This window comes from Pogona vitticeps, chromosome 6 (genome assembly GCF_051106095.1).
Source record: "Pogona vitticeps strain Pit_001003342236 chromosome 6, PviZW2.1, whole genome shotgun sequence".
Lineage (NCBI taxonomy): Eukaryota > Metazoa > Chordata > Lepidosauria > Squamata > Agamidae > Pogona > Pogona vitticeps.
Genome location: NC_135788.1, coordinates 88383291 through 88400270, shown reverse-complemented (window position 1 = coordinate 88400270; position 16980 = coordinate 88383291). Strand labels below are relative to the sequence as shown.

Below are 16980 nucleotides of genomic sequence, written 5' to 3'. Positions count from 1 at the left end.
CATTTACCTTGTGCATTATGCTGCTAATACCTTTTTTATTAACACTCTCCTGTTTTTATTGAGTATTGTTGCCTTTCTGCAATAAGCTTCAATATCATGTATTACATACACAGGGGTCTACAATCTTTGATCGAACATAACCCTCATTTATTAGCTGGCGATGTGTCTTTTCCATTCCTTCTGCCTGATAAAGGTATCTTTCCAGGGGAGGACAGACAATTCAGTGTCTCTCTCTGCATGCTTTGGGAGTATGGGCGAGTAACTGTGCTCCGGGTGTTTTTTAAGCCTGTAACTTTCATCAGCTCTAACCAGAAAAACCAATGGCGAGCAATGATAGGCAGTACAGTTCACAATTAACTGGAAAGCTACAGCTGCCCAGACCGAGCATACAGCAATGCTCCTCTCCTGTTCTTGATATTGAGCCTACATTACAGTACAACACAATGGGGCAGCATGAAAGATTTTCATGTGATACTAGCAGCTTACTATTTGTGGATTACAGGTCATTTTGTTATTGGAGTAAAATACTCTGGAGGCCTACCTAACTGGGAGAAAACCAATTTTGATTCACCATCTGTAACCCTGCACTTTAAATATATGTAATTTGTCAGTAAATAAAATATAGACTTTCTTGTGCAAGTTTTATTTCAACTGTTTTAGAAGTTGGGAGGGTAGAATTTGAAGACTTTAAGATGAAAGATGCACTTATCACCAGTAGAGGGCGGCCTTTACTTTAAAAAAAAAACCCTTCAAGGCACTTTAAACAGTCTGAAGATAGCCGCAGTCTCTAGCCCAAAGACAGCAAGATAACCTGGAGACGTTTTTATCTCCCACACAATGTGTGCAAAGTGCATTAAGAGATCGGTGTCCCTTTTCTTTTGTATTTGAATCTGTTGAACCTGAACCTGTACATGATAAACTTTGGTTCCATGGCGTCAACAACTTATAAGAAGGATCAACAGTCAGAGAACCAAACAGGAAAATAATTAACCTTTTGGTATTAACTCATGACTCATTGGTTTTCTTGGTTCTAGAAAGTATGAAGGCCCCCAGAAATCTAGGTTCAAAGCCAGGAATCACCAGCTGATATAGTGTTGCTTAGTTTCGTAAGCCACAACTAGAGTAGGACAATTGAATCAGTGATGATTTGTTAAGTCAGTGCTTCTATGTTGTTCCTGTGTCACGTAGAGTTGCTTCTGACTTTATGGCAACCGTACAAATGAGCGATCTCTGGAATGGTTTGTCCTCAACAGCCCTGCCCAGCTCTTGCAAACCTAAGCCTTTAGGGAGTCCATCTATTTTGCATTTGGTCTTCCTCTTTTTCTGCTGCCATCCTCCTTTCCCAGCATTACTGCCCTTTCCAGAGAATCTTGCCTAGAGGCCTTGTCTTAAACAGAGCATCTGATCCCCTAAGGGAAGGAAAAGCCACCTGAATTAGCAGAACTAAGCTGGAAACGCCAGGGGGGGAAAAAGGAACTGAATGAAACCACAATCGCTATGTTGAATGTTTACCTCGCCTATTTTGGGCGTCTTTTTAATCTGCTGAAATCAACTGTAACAGTACTCTTATCAGTATAAATGGAGCATGAATCAAATAAAAAGTTATAAAAGAACATGTGCTCTGATAGCAGCTCATATGTGATACTAAGATGTACATTTCAGGACAAGGCAGAAACCTACCGCTTTGTGCTAAAGCATTTGGGAAAGGTGTAAAAGGCTTTGATAACACTGAGGTACCGTTTTGAAACCAGGAAATCTTTCACTAAATTAACCAACGGAACAAGATTGTGTGAACAACAGACCTTTACCCAACCTAAGCGTATCTGCACAGCCTCCCAAGAACCCATACTGATTATTCTAACAAGGCTCAGCATATGTGCCTACTTCTCTTTAGCTCTCCCCAAGCAAACTGCAACCACAATACAAAAGGGGAAAAAGAGCAGAATGCATGAGATACTGGGAGGTACACATGGACAATTATTTTCAGATGCTATACATTAGTGCACTGGAAGCTAGTCCATTGCGATAAATGGGATTTACTCCCAATACCACCTACACACGACTGCAGCAACTGTCATGCAGAAGGAAGCTACACGCCTTGAGCTGATATGCTGCAGCCCCATGATTTCCAGATCCAGCTTTCTCTAGTATATCAATGAGGACTAGAAACGTTTTCCCACACACAGAAGTTGGGATCGCCAAACAGATCACTCTTGTGGCCAGATGGCATGTTCTGATAGTTGTAACAACCGCTATTGCTACACGGTGGCATTTATAAGGAGCACTTTTAATAGAAGTGTCCCCCAAGACTTGCTCCAAATGTATTACACCCCCCCCCAAAAAAAAGGAATGCAGGCTGCATACACCTATCTATACTTTCTTCTTGTAAGCTTTCTGCCGCCTGACCAGGCACCCTGGATGACATCTGGGATGTGACTACTTCTACCTGTTACATTAAGACTTCTGAACACTGCTTGCCCTTCTGAAAGCAAATCACTTCGCTGGAATTAGTCTAGCCTTCATGATCTGCTTATCCTAAAACAGTAGACACAGAAGCCCCGGCTATAGGAAAAAGAATCTCACAGGCACCTGGACCATGAGGTTATTTGTTTACTTAATCCACCATAGGAGTCATGACACTCTTCTGGTCTCCTAGGAGGGCAAATAGGTCAAATCAGGAAATCCTTCAAACAGAACAGTTTCATTTTCATCAGATGACAGTGGCGTTCATGTTCTTCATAACCTGGCTCACAAGAAACAGTCATGGCCTTGGTGTTCTTACGGGCCTCCTGGGTCCATGGACAACATACCTGGGCACTTTTCTGGGAGCAGTTCTGTGGCCTCATGAATGTGTGTTGCTAGCGTAAACAGTACACACCCAACCGATGCCACAATGTCAAGGAAGTCTGAATGTTCCATAGGAAGTGTGCCTTCCACACAACCGAGGACTTGCATGAAACGCAAGTGCCATCTGGCTTCCTAGCTACCACTCAGTAGAAAGTGGCGCAAGCCCCCACAGGCCATCAAAGGTGAGCATCACATGAGCCATATAGAGAACATGACCGATCCAGAAGGCAGGAGGTTCACAGTCTATGGTAGTCTATGGAGAAAGTCAGTCCAACGCAGTCCATTAGCAAGCTCTCTGGACACTCACGTCAGATACTGCACCACAAGGAACATGACCACACATGTCAGGACCATGCCTCCAATCATGAAGTATTTATCCTGGAAGGCCCGTTTCTCAATGAGGCGCATGACAGTATTCGATAAGCCCAACATGTTAGCAACATCCATGATTTTCTTGTGGGTGCCCTGGTAGGTGAAAAAAAAGTGACAATGTTAGCAAATGACTCGTTATAAGGACCTTTTAAGTCCTAATAGCAGCAAGCGAAATTATGGAATTGTACTCCATCTTATACAGGCAATTTCCACCTCTCCCCCCCCCCACTTCTTTTTTCCCTGGGGCCATCATTTCTCATCAGCAGTTGTTTAAAATCCCCATATCATCCATAACTGTAAGACTTTTAAAACACCTTAACTTTTAAAAACCTTGTGGCACCTTCTGTTGGCCTTCACATGCTTTGCTGTTTCACTTTTGCTGTTCAGGCTTTGCTTTCTTTCCCCCCCCCCCTTTTGCCAGAAAAGCCCAAGCTGTCCCACTCCTCCCACATGCCCATTTGCCCAGACATGTTTTGTCTAAACTCAGAACAAGCTAGGAAGCAAAGTGAGAACAAGAGTTCCATCAAAACAAAGAAAGCAATAGGAAAAAATTGATGGTACTGGAAGCCCAATTCCTGCTGTTCCACTAATTAAAATTCTGCTGTTTCCATTATGTGTATTTATGTCACTGCGGTCCTTTGTTTAGAAAACCACAATGTACTGCATGTCCATATAACCTAGATGCTTACTTTTCCTGGGAGGTCTCCCAAACCACAGGACCATTGTATATGACAGAGGACATCAAACAGGACAGTGCCTAGAGCAGGGGTGGGCAATTAATTTCTATAGGGGGTCACATGAAAAATCTGAATTGCGTTTGGGGGCCGAACCATTTTTTAAGTAAAAATAAAAGATAAGCAACTGATCAACTTTAGACAAAAAGCTATAAATGGTTTTGATGTTCAACTTGTTCAGTGAGAGGAATCCAGTCTGTCTTGGGCTTGAACAAGTGCTGGAGCGACAACCGATGGGTCGGACAGGAGTGGCTCGCAAGCTGTATGTGGCCCTTGGGCCGCACTTTGACCAGGTCTGGCCTAGAGCCATCAGAAGAGTAGCAAAGCACCACTGCAGGGACAATGTCTCGGAAAGGGGCAGTTGCCACCTGCACTACAGCTTGTGTGCTGGCTACAGAGGCAGAGAATACAGAGGCACAGAAGGCTGGAACTTTCCTCTTCTATACAGATAGTCTGCCAATGAGCCACCTTGATTTCTTTCCATTTTCCTACCGGGATGGGAGAAAAAGACTACAGTTCATTCCAAGATGACATCCTCATTCTCCGAATCCAAAGGTTGAAACCAAACATGCAAGATCACATCCTGCTGCACCCATAAGTGACAAAGGCTGTTCAAATTGACACCTCAGACCTGGGAAAAGAGCTACAGCCCAAGCGGGGCCAAGACAGCATCGGCTGACAAGTTCTCAATCTTAGCAGAATATTGTTCTACTCCCAAGAGCCCACACCCAGTTGACCGACCTAGCACGCTTTGGAGAGTCAGCTCCACCAGAGGAAAAAGGCTCAGGTTGGAACAAAAAGAGGCATCGGGTTCGGAAACTTTTACGTCAACAGCCATCTAGAGTTTTTAACCTCAGTTGAGCAGGATGGGCAAGTGCAACACCTCACACAGCACAGGAGTAAGACAGTGTGCAACTGAACCCATGTAAGCAGTGGGGCTGTGGTTGGGTGTGCAGGAAAGATTCAGTAAAAGGTGTGGGCAGGGGAAGGCACTCTTCAAGGCGGAAGCATGGAAGGGGTAGGGATGCAAGGGTGGAGGATGACTCAGAGGAAGCCTGAGCCAGGCGGAAAAGGATAAATCTGTGGCAAGTCAACAGCAGAGGAAGCGACAGGGTGAAGGCGCAACAAGGTAATGAGAAAGACAAGGAGATGGGAACCTCATATGTATAAATATCAGACATGGGAGCTTTGTATTCATCTCCTGGGAGAAGACGAATACTAAGCTCACTGGCACAGGTGACCGGTCTGAATGGACCCTACCCCCGAATCGGGCATCCATTTACCACTCACTGCATGGCACGCAGGGCCAGTGTCATTGAAAGGACACCAATCACGGCAGTAACCCACCTGGTGGTGGCTTGCCTGTCTGCTCAGCTGCTCACTCAGCAGCAGAGCAGGGAGACTCGCCACCTCACCTCCTTGCCAGAATAGCCAACCGAGCAGGGAGGCAGGGCATCACCAGCCAGGCAACAGCCGCGATTGGCACACTTTTGATGATGCTAGCTGCATGTGCTATGCAGCAAGCAGTAAGTGGATGCCCCATTTGGTGGGGGGTCAGGGACCAGAGGGGCCCGTAACCTGTGCTGGCGAGCTTCATATTCGTCTTTCCCAGGAGATGAATACAAACTTCCCATCTCAAATAAATATCACTCTCCTTAAAAACCACTGGCATGGAGGATCCTCATTCAAGGCAGCTTGAAGTAGAACAGGTAAACTTCAAGTTATTTTTGAATTCTGTTACTTGCAGATCAGACTATTCATCTAAGCCAGCAAATGCAGCAATTCTACAGGGTTTGGACATCTCTTTTATATTAATGACTATCTTTTCTTCCCAAGTGATGATCTAACAGGACTAAACATGGGCCATTGTTCATACAAAGAATTTATTATACAGCACTGAGCTATGGTCCCTCTCCTACTGAAACACCAACAACCAAGAGGATTTCTCGTTTGGAAGCAAATTTGCAAAACTCAGTTGCAACAGACAACCATAATTTTGAAGAGCCAAATTATTATTAAGTTCTCAAAATTTGAAGTTCAGGTTTTGCTCAAAGATTCATCTGGAAGCAACAGTTTCCAAAGATCAAATCCTTAGCTTTGCCACCAAAACATAAAGAAAAGGAGATTGAAGACAGCTCTGACTTCTTGAGAATTCAAGACCAGAATGGCTCAGGAGAGATTGATGGGAGCAGGGGAGAAAGAGGGAGAGAGATCTTGCAGTGGGACTTGATCCTTCTGAATTTTGGAAACTTATACGCACCCAAAGAAACTGGGTGTCTAGTCTAGTCATCAGACCTTTTAAAACAAAAAGCTGAAGGCCTCATCCTGTGCCCACCTTCAATGTCATTCTCTGATCCCTGAGGCCCTGTAGGATGTTGGTTCCGCTGCCAATAAGATCATCCATGCCACGGTGCGCATTTTGAAGGGATTCGTTAAATTGTAAGGTTTCATCAATCGGAATGGTGGTGTCAGAATCCTGCAAAGTGGGGGGGGGGGGGGAGGAAAGGGAAGCATCTTGGTTACCTTTCCTTGACACTCTGAATCTCAAAAGAACAAGACTACCAACATAAGCCCAGACAAAACCCAACAAGATTCTAATGCAGTGATGTTCTAACTCCCTGCCCTCACTACTCAAGCTTACTCTGTGTGATTTGCCTGGCTGGGAACCCTTGCACTTAGTTTCACAGGATGCTAGCAGGCCTTGATCCCAGACCATTCTCCTGCACATCTGTACTGCCAAAGATGCTTCCACAGTGGCAGACTGTTTTTGTTCAATCATCTCCCTATTCATCTTCTCAGGCTTTCCCCCAGCTGCAACCCTTTTCTCAGTGCTGAGCTGCAAGATTACATAAAACTTACTTGGAGAACTGTAGCTGTAAATATCTGGGAAGCGGAGGAATTGGGGGGGGAGGGCCTTTTTTAGTATGGATCCCCTAACTTCACAGTAAGACATACATTAGTAGTAAAAGTCCGGGCCAGAAGCTCCTCCCGTTGCCTCTCCTGCTGCTCCCGTGCATAGCGTCGATGCTGGAAGTTCCTCAGTGCAGTCTGCAGATGCTGGATGTCATATTTTAACTGGTCGACTCGGCTGTAAAAAACATTCCCCAAAAGAGAAAGCAGGCGATAAGCTCCAACAAGGTAATCAAAGTAATTAAGCAGAATCTCATCTTAATCAAACAATGCAGTTATCAGTATTGTCCAGTGAGGCACCAGATTTACAGTATGCTGTATGTACAGTATGCTCATAAAAAAGCAAAAGCAGCTTTATGCTTGCTCCTAAACTGGTGTGACCACACAAAGCTGCTTTAAACCAAATCAGACCATCCTGTCCTTTAAACATTTTTAAATATGATATTTATATGGTCTTTTTAAACTGTTATTTGTTGTATAGTTTTCACTGTTGTCCTGGGGGGGCGAGGGAGGCAGCATATAAATAAGACAGACACAGACAGACAGACACATAGATAGATCTCACAGTTTAGCATTCTGTCTCTTGCTGGGGGGTTCCTTGTTGCAAAAGATTTCGAGCCGCTCTAGGTTGCTGAAGATCTTGTCTATTCGTGCCTGAATTTCATTTTCTACCACTGGAGGAGAAGAAAGAGAGGACAAGCACTATCAGAGCCAGAGGAAAATTCAACAATTTCAACTGCACAGTTAAGCCCTATGCCTAGTTCTGCCAGTAAGACGTTTCTGATGATGAAATGCAGACCTAATAAGACATGACATGCACAAGCCTTAAGAATCCATATCCATTCCCCTGGTAACTGCTTTACTCACTTCGTTTTTAAGGGTGATGAAACCACCATTACCTCACTCTCCTCTTTCGTGTCCAAACCAGGGAACTAAGGTTAATGGCTTCCAAGAAAGACAAAGTTTAGAAGCCAGTTTTAAACCACATATGTATATCCAGCCATAGTTCTTTAGTTCTCATGTGACAGGAAATTGTAGTTAACTATTGTTTCCTGTTTCATTTCTCAGGTCATGTGCAAGGAGAAGCAAAATAGGAGCAAGACAGCTATATACATATCCTAATTTACAAAGCTTTTGATACAACACTGGCATTAGGTTGAATGTGGTCTGTCAAGGAAAGAAAGTGGTAAATATTCAAGGTACCCAAGGGTTCTGTGGGTATAATGTGATGGCCATAGCAAGCTAACTGGGGGAGGGGGAGTACAGAAAAAATAATTCTCAGTGATAATTATCATCACCACTATAAATGTGACTTTTCTAGGGTTGTCAACCTTAAAGAAGTCTCAGCAGATTCATTCATTCAGCATATGAATGAAAACCAATTCTGGGAAAGTAGCACATCCAAAACAGTACACACACTGCAAAATTCAGTTGCCGTAGTGTAATTCAGATTTCAAACAAACTTGTAGGTTTGTGTTTGCAGAATACAAGTTTCCTTCTATAATAGGAAAGTGGGTGGCATATCCATTTCAAGGCCACTGTTGGTCATTCTGGCCATTCTTGATTCCAGTGTGTTCAACTGCAGAGAAGCAGGAATGCCTCCTGGTGTTGTGTGAAGAGGCATGCATCACAAAAAAGCATCATCTCAGAAGAGGGGTCCTGCATCATCTAAATAGCATCTACTATCCACATTTTTGTGGTATTTGAATATTGCAGTGTCTTTCCAAAAACAATTTGCACTGGCAAAAGCCTAACAGAAATATAAAACTCTACCACCCATGATTTCCCCTGACCTACCCTTCATTCAGCACAGAAAACTGAAATTTACGACACATTGAAAGGCAAACCCCTTAAAGGAAACCCAGCCCAATGACATTAAGCCACGCCAGCAGTTTGGTTATCGTGTTGCATCAGTTACTCACAATGCACTGACTGCTTGTCTGTGGTCTCTAGACGGCCCATATATGATTGAACCTCATGGACTTGCCTGGAAAAAAAGAAAGATAGGAAATGGGAGTGTTCCGGTCACGCAGCAGCTGTTCTAGCAGACTTCTCAAGGCACACAAGTGACAACTACAAACTGCAGATGCTCACAGCCAGAGACCATGCATCTGAAGACAAAGCCCTTCATATAAAGGGTGGCAAAGCCCAGCCCATTTGCCCCCAAAGGGCATTTTAACATCCCCTTGCCCCAATTGTCAGTACTAAACAGGCCCATCAAGGTGGCTTACTCCAACAGCACAAACGTGTGCAACAGATAAAGGATACACTCTTGGTAACGCTATGTAGTATCTGCATGACATTTTTCACCAGCCACTTTGGCTGCTTCCCATACATCTTCTGCAATCCCTCTTTGGGAACAAGCTAAGACAGACTCATAAACAGCCATCTGTCTTATCAATTCAAGTGAGTTAGATACTGCCTCCGGACAACAGTGAAAAAGGTTTTACAAAAACAACCAAGTAAGTAAACAAGTAAGATGAGCTACCAACTCATCTGAATTTATTTTTAAAGCTGGGTTGGCATAGATAGAAAAGTGGATTTTTTCTTCTGCTGCTGTATTTTGACGTGGAAGTTTTCCAATTGTTAAAAACGCTAGCTTCATAACAATGACTACAAATATAATTTACTGATAAAATATTAGTTAAGATAGTCAATTAAAATGACAGCTAATCAATCATAAAATCAAAGTTTCAATTAACTGTTTTCAGATGACTACCTTAGAAAGCTCATAAATTTGTGCACACAAGCCTGCTGAAGTTAGTTGTCATAACTGGATATCATGGCAAGCCAGACTATTAAAAGAAGAATAATAATCCTGGTTTATCATGTTCAAGCAAGCATGCTAACGCATGCCACTGAATCAATCCTTCTTGGCTAATTCTACTCACAGAACAACTAAAGAAGCCAGGAAGGCTCCATCTCTGATTTGTTTAGTGTGACATCTCCTCCTAAAAAAACCAAATAAATCACACAAAGTTCTTGAAAGCTCTCATATCCAGCTGAGAGGCATCCTAAGATGAATATAGTTGGACCTGCCTTATTATAGCCTGTCTGGAATAGAGGAAAATAAGATAAATTGCTGAGCATCTCAAAGTGATTATCTGGCACTTCTCTAGGAAACTCCTCCAAAACAAACAGCATGGTGGGAATGGCTCAGCTGGAAAACCTGTTTTAGAAAAAGAATAAAGCTGTCAAGGCGGAGGGGGAAAAAGGCAACAGGACATGGGAAATCAGGTTTGGAAAGACAGGAAAGAACATTCTGTCCCTCGGCACCTCTTGGGAATGGATATGTAGCAGAAAAAGTACAAGCACATGTGCCCATCGAGAAACCAACTAAAGATAATGGACAATAAAAAGCAGAAGTTGCTGAGAAGCAGAAAACAGGGATAAAGGCTGAAATCCTGTTCCTATGCTAGAGGCACAACTAAAGTAGGCCCATTTGAATCAAGTGAACTTAAGGAGCTTATTCACCAAATCTCCAAATGATTCAATGGTCCTACTCCAGTTGCCATTTACTAAGCTCAGCAACAGGATTTCAGCCAAAGAATCTAGAGGGAGAAACAGTTTAGGCTTCTATAGTTTGTACGATGATCTACAAAAATACTGTACAAAAAAGTTCTGTGAAGACACTTGGCCACAAATGTGTTCTGCACAAGGTCCAAGAGTCAACAAGTCTTAATCTGTGGCAATTTCCTTGTTGGAATCAGAGCTGAATCAGATGGCCTTGAGCCCAACTCATTTATTCCCTGATTTCTCTGCAGCTCATTTTTAGCATGGTAAAATCAAATCAAGCTAACTTTACTATGTGAGGAACAAGCATAACAACCGTTTCAGCATATCACCAAATCTCAGACTGGCATAGTTTAAGACAACATTGCTTAATCAATCTTTGGAAGGCTTTCAAGGACATACCAACTCATGGTAACAACACAGGTCAAAAACACACTGAAAGAACTGATGAACATAGGACATCAAAAAATACCCCACCAGGGGATGAAAAAGCCCCTTTGTGAAATTATCAAGGAGTAGTAAGCCCTTTTAAAGTTAAACACTATATGTGTGGTCAGGTGAAACCTGGCACCTAGTTTAGTGCTAGTTCGTCTATCTGTAGAAATAAGCTTAAAAGTGCAGTACTAAAGAGATGTCACGTTCTAGAACCAAGATGACAAAGCAAAGACAGTTTAAAAGTCATTCAGTTTAACTCCTCACAATTCCACAAGTCCATATAGCATTCCTCCAAGCCTCAGACAGTCAAATGGACACGTGCCAAATTTGAGGACACAATTCCAGGAGAAAGCAAGTGCTTCAGGCCAAGCAAAACACGACAGAAGACAGAGTGTGCAGAGTCATGAGCACTCAGTGGATAGTCTGGACCTTGGCTTATTCCACATGTGTAATTTAAGAGTACAGTGCAGACTTTGTACTTCCTGGCATAGAACTCAAACTGGCAGTTTCTCAGCTTCCTAATACCCCTACATTTTAGATAGCCATTATTGTACTCTCTCTTGCTACTGTAACTACTTAGGAACTAGTGTCGTGTAGTGCAGAGGTCCTCAACCCCCAGTCCGTGGCCTGAGCCGCACCGGGCCGCAGAGACAAACCTCCCACCCCTCAGTACGCACTCCCCTCCCCACAGCTGCTTTGTGCACACGCGCACGTGCCAGCACCAGTGTGAGCGCTCCCCCACCCCTTCACGCATGCCCCCAAGACCCCGCACGAAGGGGTGGGTGGGCATGCAGGCACGCATGCGTGCTCCCCCACTGCTTCACGCATGTGCCCAAGATCGCGAGCGCAGGGGGAGGTGCCCCACCTTCCTCAGACGCTCAGCCATGGTCTCAAAAAGGTTGAGGACTGCTGGTGTAGTGGATGAAACGACAGACTGGGACTCAGGAGACCCAGATTCAAATCCTACTCAGCCATGGAGCTTCACTGGAAATGGCAGTAGTAAAACCACTTCTTAAAAATCTCACATACCCTGAAAATCTTACTCAGGTCATCATAAATCGATGCCCTAGTCTCGGACACAACTGGACTAAATGTCAAGGGAACCTTTACCTTTACTTTTACCTTTGACAATTCTACACCTTGCTTAATACTAATAATGATGTGACATCAAGTTGATTTCTTGTACTTCAGCTATGAAGTACAGTACTCAGAAGAGGTTTACCCTTCCCTTCTCCTGGTGGTATAGCTTGTCCAACGCTACCCAGGCTGGCATTTCTTCTGGGAGGCACACTGGGGAATTCTCGATCACTGGTAATCCAACCCTGAGCTACCTAGCCAAATACACCTTACCTGTTTCCTTATGTGCCTCACTGAAGTATACCACTGCCGTCCTGCAGTAAGCTTCGATGGCTGAGTGGAGATTTGAAATTCAGCGTCCTGAGTCCCAGTTCACCAACCTACACAATAAACTACATCAGCCCTCAGTAGCAGCTTACTTAACTGCTCAGTTATGAAGTTTCACCTAGCTCTCTCTTCCCATTTTCCAACAACTGTCCTTGCATTAGCTATAAAGACACTCTCTAACTTTTCTTCTTCTGTTTTCTCAGACATACCCACTTCGTTAATTAGATCCTCCACAACTCTGAAGTAGCCATTATTACTGAACTTGTTTGACGTCGGCCAGCACACCATCCAACTTCTATCTGTGTCGTTACCTGTCATTCCAAGGTTATGCCTTTCTCCCTATTAATGCGGGTCATCGGGTCTTTCCCCCAATTCCACAGTACCTTTCTCCCAAATACAACTTTCACAGTACACCCTTTTCTCCTTCTGGTCTTGTACCTACCGCCCCTCTCTTTGCTCCCTGTACACCAGTGACTGTTAGCTCCTGCCTTCTTCTATGGTGCCTTACTCTGCTCCACAATCTCCAAAATGCCTCTACCCCCATACAAAGGTGAGCACTATTGCTTTATCCCTTCCTTGCTTTTTTATAAGTCCTCTTCCTACTTTTCTCTTTCTTCCTTCCATACATTCCTTTTCCTCTCATGTAGGCGCATCGTTTGCTCTATTCCTGTCTGCCAACCCCTTTCTTGTTTCCCCAATTTGCGGACCATTCCGTTCAAAGAATGCTCTTTGTACATTCTCCCGCAGCCTAGTGCTCCAAATACTTTTCACCAGGGTTGATTTGATCTAAATCAATTTGATTAAATGGTTTAAATTTTAAAAATGGATTTTCTGATTATTTAAATGTTGAAAAATCTTTTTTATTTAAATCAATTTTATTTTAAAAAAACATTAATTTTCATCCACCCTGCTTTTCACTATGCCCTCAAACCTGCTGCTCAAAACTCAAACATGATCCTCAACATTTCTGATGGCTAAACATGCTTTTTTCCACATTTGTATAGTCATACTGAACAAATATTTATGTTTATAGCATGCAAGAGTCAAAATGAGGCTTATCAGAGAAACTCACCCCATGTTTCTGCACAAGTTATACAGTACTTACAAGCAAGAATAACAAAAATAAAGTATTGTGGCAACTTAAGAACAGATTTATTTCAGTGTGAGCTTTTATGCATTAGTATCTACTTCTTCAAACCCAGTTTGTGTTCAAGGAAGTGGACTATAATGCAATAAAGGTCACATGGAAGTATGTCTTAGTTCTTAAGACGCTAGCACTCTTGAACTTTAATTTTTGTTGAACAGACTAATACAGTTGCCTCTTCAAAAATGTACATGCAGCTTTGGATTTCCTTCATGGGCTGGTGGAAACATACAGCAGTAACATGTTTTTGGACATGTCTTCTAGACATGTCTCATTCTAGGCAATTCTGACGCACTGAGAATGAATCATTCTTAGAAACGTGTACAATTAAGTACTTGTATAATTAAGATAACTGCATTACAATTTAAGTTACTTTGTTATGTTAAGAGTTGCCATGAAATATATGGCTGCTAAGTAATGTGAGAGGATTAGAAATAAAAAATAAATTTATAAAAAAAATTCTTAGAAATGTGATGGTTGCTTAAAGATGATGCAATAGTGAGGAATCTTTGGCCTTCCAGGTATCACCGGACTTGAACCCCCACCATTTATGACCACTGGCCACTCCAGTTGCAGCTGTTGAGGACAGAAATGCAACATTTGCTTGGCCAGGAACTTCTCAATTCTGGTGTACAGGAATATTTCATTATATCACATGACACAATGGATGCTTTTCTCTTTACAATCTGACACCGCAACCCACCTTAGTCACGACTTTCTTTGGTCCCATTTGTCAGTTTTAAGAAGCTCCGTTTGGCTTTTCTCCCACAAGGCGCAGTGGGGAGCCAAATGCCCTTAACTCACTAAGTTATCCAAGCCAAATTAAATACTGTAAACTGTATGTACTGTTGTAATACTTTATATCTTGTAACCATCCTCACATATTACTACACAGCTGTGTCCTTTTAGTATTCCTTCCTTGCATTTACAGCAGGTGGCCTACTTTGGTTTTGCACTGGGAGAAGCTGAATTATCAATGGCCCGTTCATATAGGGGAGAAACATCTGAAGGGCCTAGTGCCAAGCCTAATTCAGCTTGCAATTCTGTAAATAATTATCTGTAAAACCAGCAACAACCTTGAATACAGTCAAACTTATTTCTGAGCAAAACCCCACAAAAACACATTGTACACCTACCCAGTGCCTCTTCCTTTCCCCTACTAGAACTTTACAACTGGCACACGGGGACTGCCAGTGTGCATATACATCTTGCCTTAGGCTGGTGACTTTTTTCTCTCTCCTCACAATATGGAGATCGATTAACATTAAGGAGATAAACAATAATCCTGACGTGTACCTTATCAGGCTGTTCCAAGAACCCTGAAATTATGAATATGGAACATCACGTAAATGCCTGGTACAGAATTATTACTGCCAATACTACTACTAGACTTTGTCTAGAGGGGCGGGGTATAAATTCAGTAAAAGTACTACCAAGATTACCTTTCGCGACCTCCATACATCCCACTGTTTAGCTTTTTGCCCCCATCGCCCCTCCCTCCACCACCCCCCCCCACGGGTTTCTCTTCGTCTTTCCCTCCCCCACTCCTGATGTGAACCAAACGCACGCACTTATTCGTCTGGTGGTAAAGAGCTTCCATCGTGGCCGCTCTTTCTTCCCTTCCGGACCTGACGGGTCTTCTAAAGCGCGCTCGAACACGTCACCTTCCGCGAAGCCGGCACTTCCGGTTTCCTGCCTGCTGAAAGCCCGCTTGTGACGTCACCCCGCGCGAAGCCGGCTGGCTTGGCTGGTGCCTGCGGAGAAGCGCTGCAAGGAGCGGGGCGGGGCGGGGAGGGGGGATTATGACCCTAAGGGAGGTTTTAATGGGTGGGAGGTTTTGCGCACAGCGTTTGGGTTGTATTAATGGTGAGGGTTTTATTGTTCCCTTCTCTCCCATGGATAAAAGTCGAGTGTACCGAGAGTTTTAAGATTTGCACATTAAGTGTGTTTTGGGACTTACGTTAGAGGAACAGTGGCAAAGTCTTTTAGCCGCTGTCTCTGGTGTCCATGGAAGTTTCCTCCTCCTGGGTTTAATTTTTTAATTAAGTACATAATTTTGAAGATCACTGTGGAGATGGGAGGAGAGCATAAAGTTCTTCTTTCTGAGCCATGATAGCTGCGGCATCTCGCTTTCTTCCCCCGGGATCGGCTATTATACTGTTAAAGGGGAGAATGGCATTTGTGGCTTAAATGTAATGTCACTGTTCTCTTCTAAGAGTCCAGTGGTACCAGGGGAAATAGCAACCCAAGAAGATCAGAAATGGCATTATGAGACAAGGAGGGGAAAGGGAGCTAACACACGTTAGCCTCTTCGAGAGGGTGTATGGATTGAGACAGCCTGGGAGTTTCAAATCGCAGCCGGTCCACCTGCTGGATAACTCATCTCGGCTTGAGTTAATGCATTTTTGCCTGAATGGAAAAAAAAAACCAATTCATGATCTTTTCATGTCCTGCTTATGAATGCCTGGAGAGGCACTTGGCTGGCTGCTTTTGAGAAATGCTGGCATAGATGGAGCTTTGATCTTACTCACCGAGGCCGTTTTTATGAGCATGATACCTCGTGAAAGCCTAAAATACTAGGTCATTTTAAAATGCCTTCTTGGTATTTTGGTAATCTGAAGATAATTGCCTTTGAGGAAATAACATGGCGTGACCTTCAGCTGCTAATAGATTAAGGAGAAACGTGCTTCTAATTATTCAGCCACAGGTCAAATTGAGGACTTTGCGAATTTGCAGGAAATTACCTTTCCGCTAATGTATCCAGCTCCACTTTACTTATCCACCTCCCCTCCCTTCTTCCCATTCCATGGCCCCATCCCACCCATTGCCTGAGGAGCCAGAAAGGATGCTCCTGAGCTTGCAATAACAGTCCTGCATGTTGACCTGCCTTAAGCTCAGCCACCAACACCCTGCCTAAAATCCTGTCTCAATGACTCAATTATGGGTGGTGTAAATTAGGTGGTATAAAATTGTAAATGAATAGAATCAGAGGCCATGAGTTCAATCCCCACTGCCTGTGCTTCTCCTGAGAAAAAGCGGGTGAGATCACCTGGAGTATGTGGCTGAGGAGGTTAGGGGCCTGGCAAGTAACATGGTTCTATAATACCACCAGAAGGAGGGACTGGTAAACCACTTCTAAGTACAGTACTTCAGACTTAAAGCCTGCTAGAAAACCCTGAGAGGATCACCATAAGTCAGAATGAACTTGACACCACATAATAATTCTTACATTAGGATGCTGGCGACAGGAGTGGCTGATGACTCCAGTTTTGGGGGTGCTATGAATCCACTCTGGGTTTAGGTCTGGCCTTATCCAAGGTGCTGAACCTATTTTGGAGGGACAGTGTCCAGCCCTTTGAAGGGTTCTGTTTAATACAGACTAAAGCCTGGTTTGGATTCTCAGCACTCCTGGAATTGGAGTCATCAGCTGTCACAGACTGCTGAATTGCAAGATATTCCTGTTTATGCAAGCCCCACATCTTGCTTTACTGAAGGTCCAAACAAAAGTTCTTCACTTTCCTCAATTGCTCTCTGTCATAACTCGACTCAGCCTTGATGACTGTAATATGCTGTGCATAACCCTGTGTTTGAAGATTGCTTCCAGACAGATAGCTTCAAACA

The 16980-nt window shown here is 43.5% G+C and overlaps 1 protein-coding gene across 2 annotated transcripts; it reads right to left on the bottom strand.

Moving 5' to 3' along the window:
- Nucleotides 1-1500: 1500 nt before the first annotated feature.
- Nucleotides 1501-15089, bottom strand: GOSR2 (golgi SNAP receptor complex member 2). Of its 2 annotated transcripts, XM_020798019.3 has the most exons (6): nt 14931-15088; nt 8786-8850; nt 7429-7537; nt 6909-7041; nt 6289-6429; nt 2593-3312 (listed from the first exon to the last, which is right to left on the bottom strand). In XM_020798019.3, the coding sequence occupies exons 1-6, from the start codon at nt 14957-14959 to the stop codon at nt 3151-3153; spliced, it is 639 nt and encodes a 212-aa protein (XP_020653678.1). In that variant the 5' UTR covers nt 14960-15088; the 3' UTR covers nt 2593-3150. The 2 variants fall into 2 exon arrangements, with proteins under 2 accessions (XP_020653682.1, XP_020653678.1); XM_020798023.3 differs by lacking the exon at nt 6289-6429 and having other exon boundaries at nt 1501-3312; nt 14931-15089.
- Nucleotides 15090-16980: the final 1891 nt, after the last annotated feature.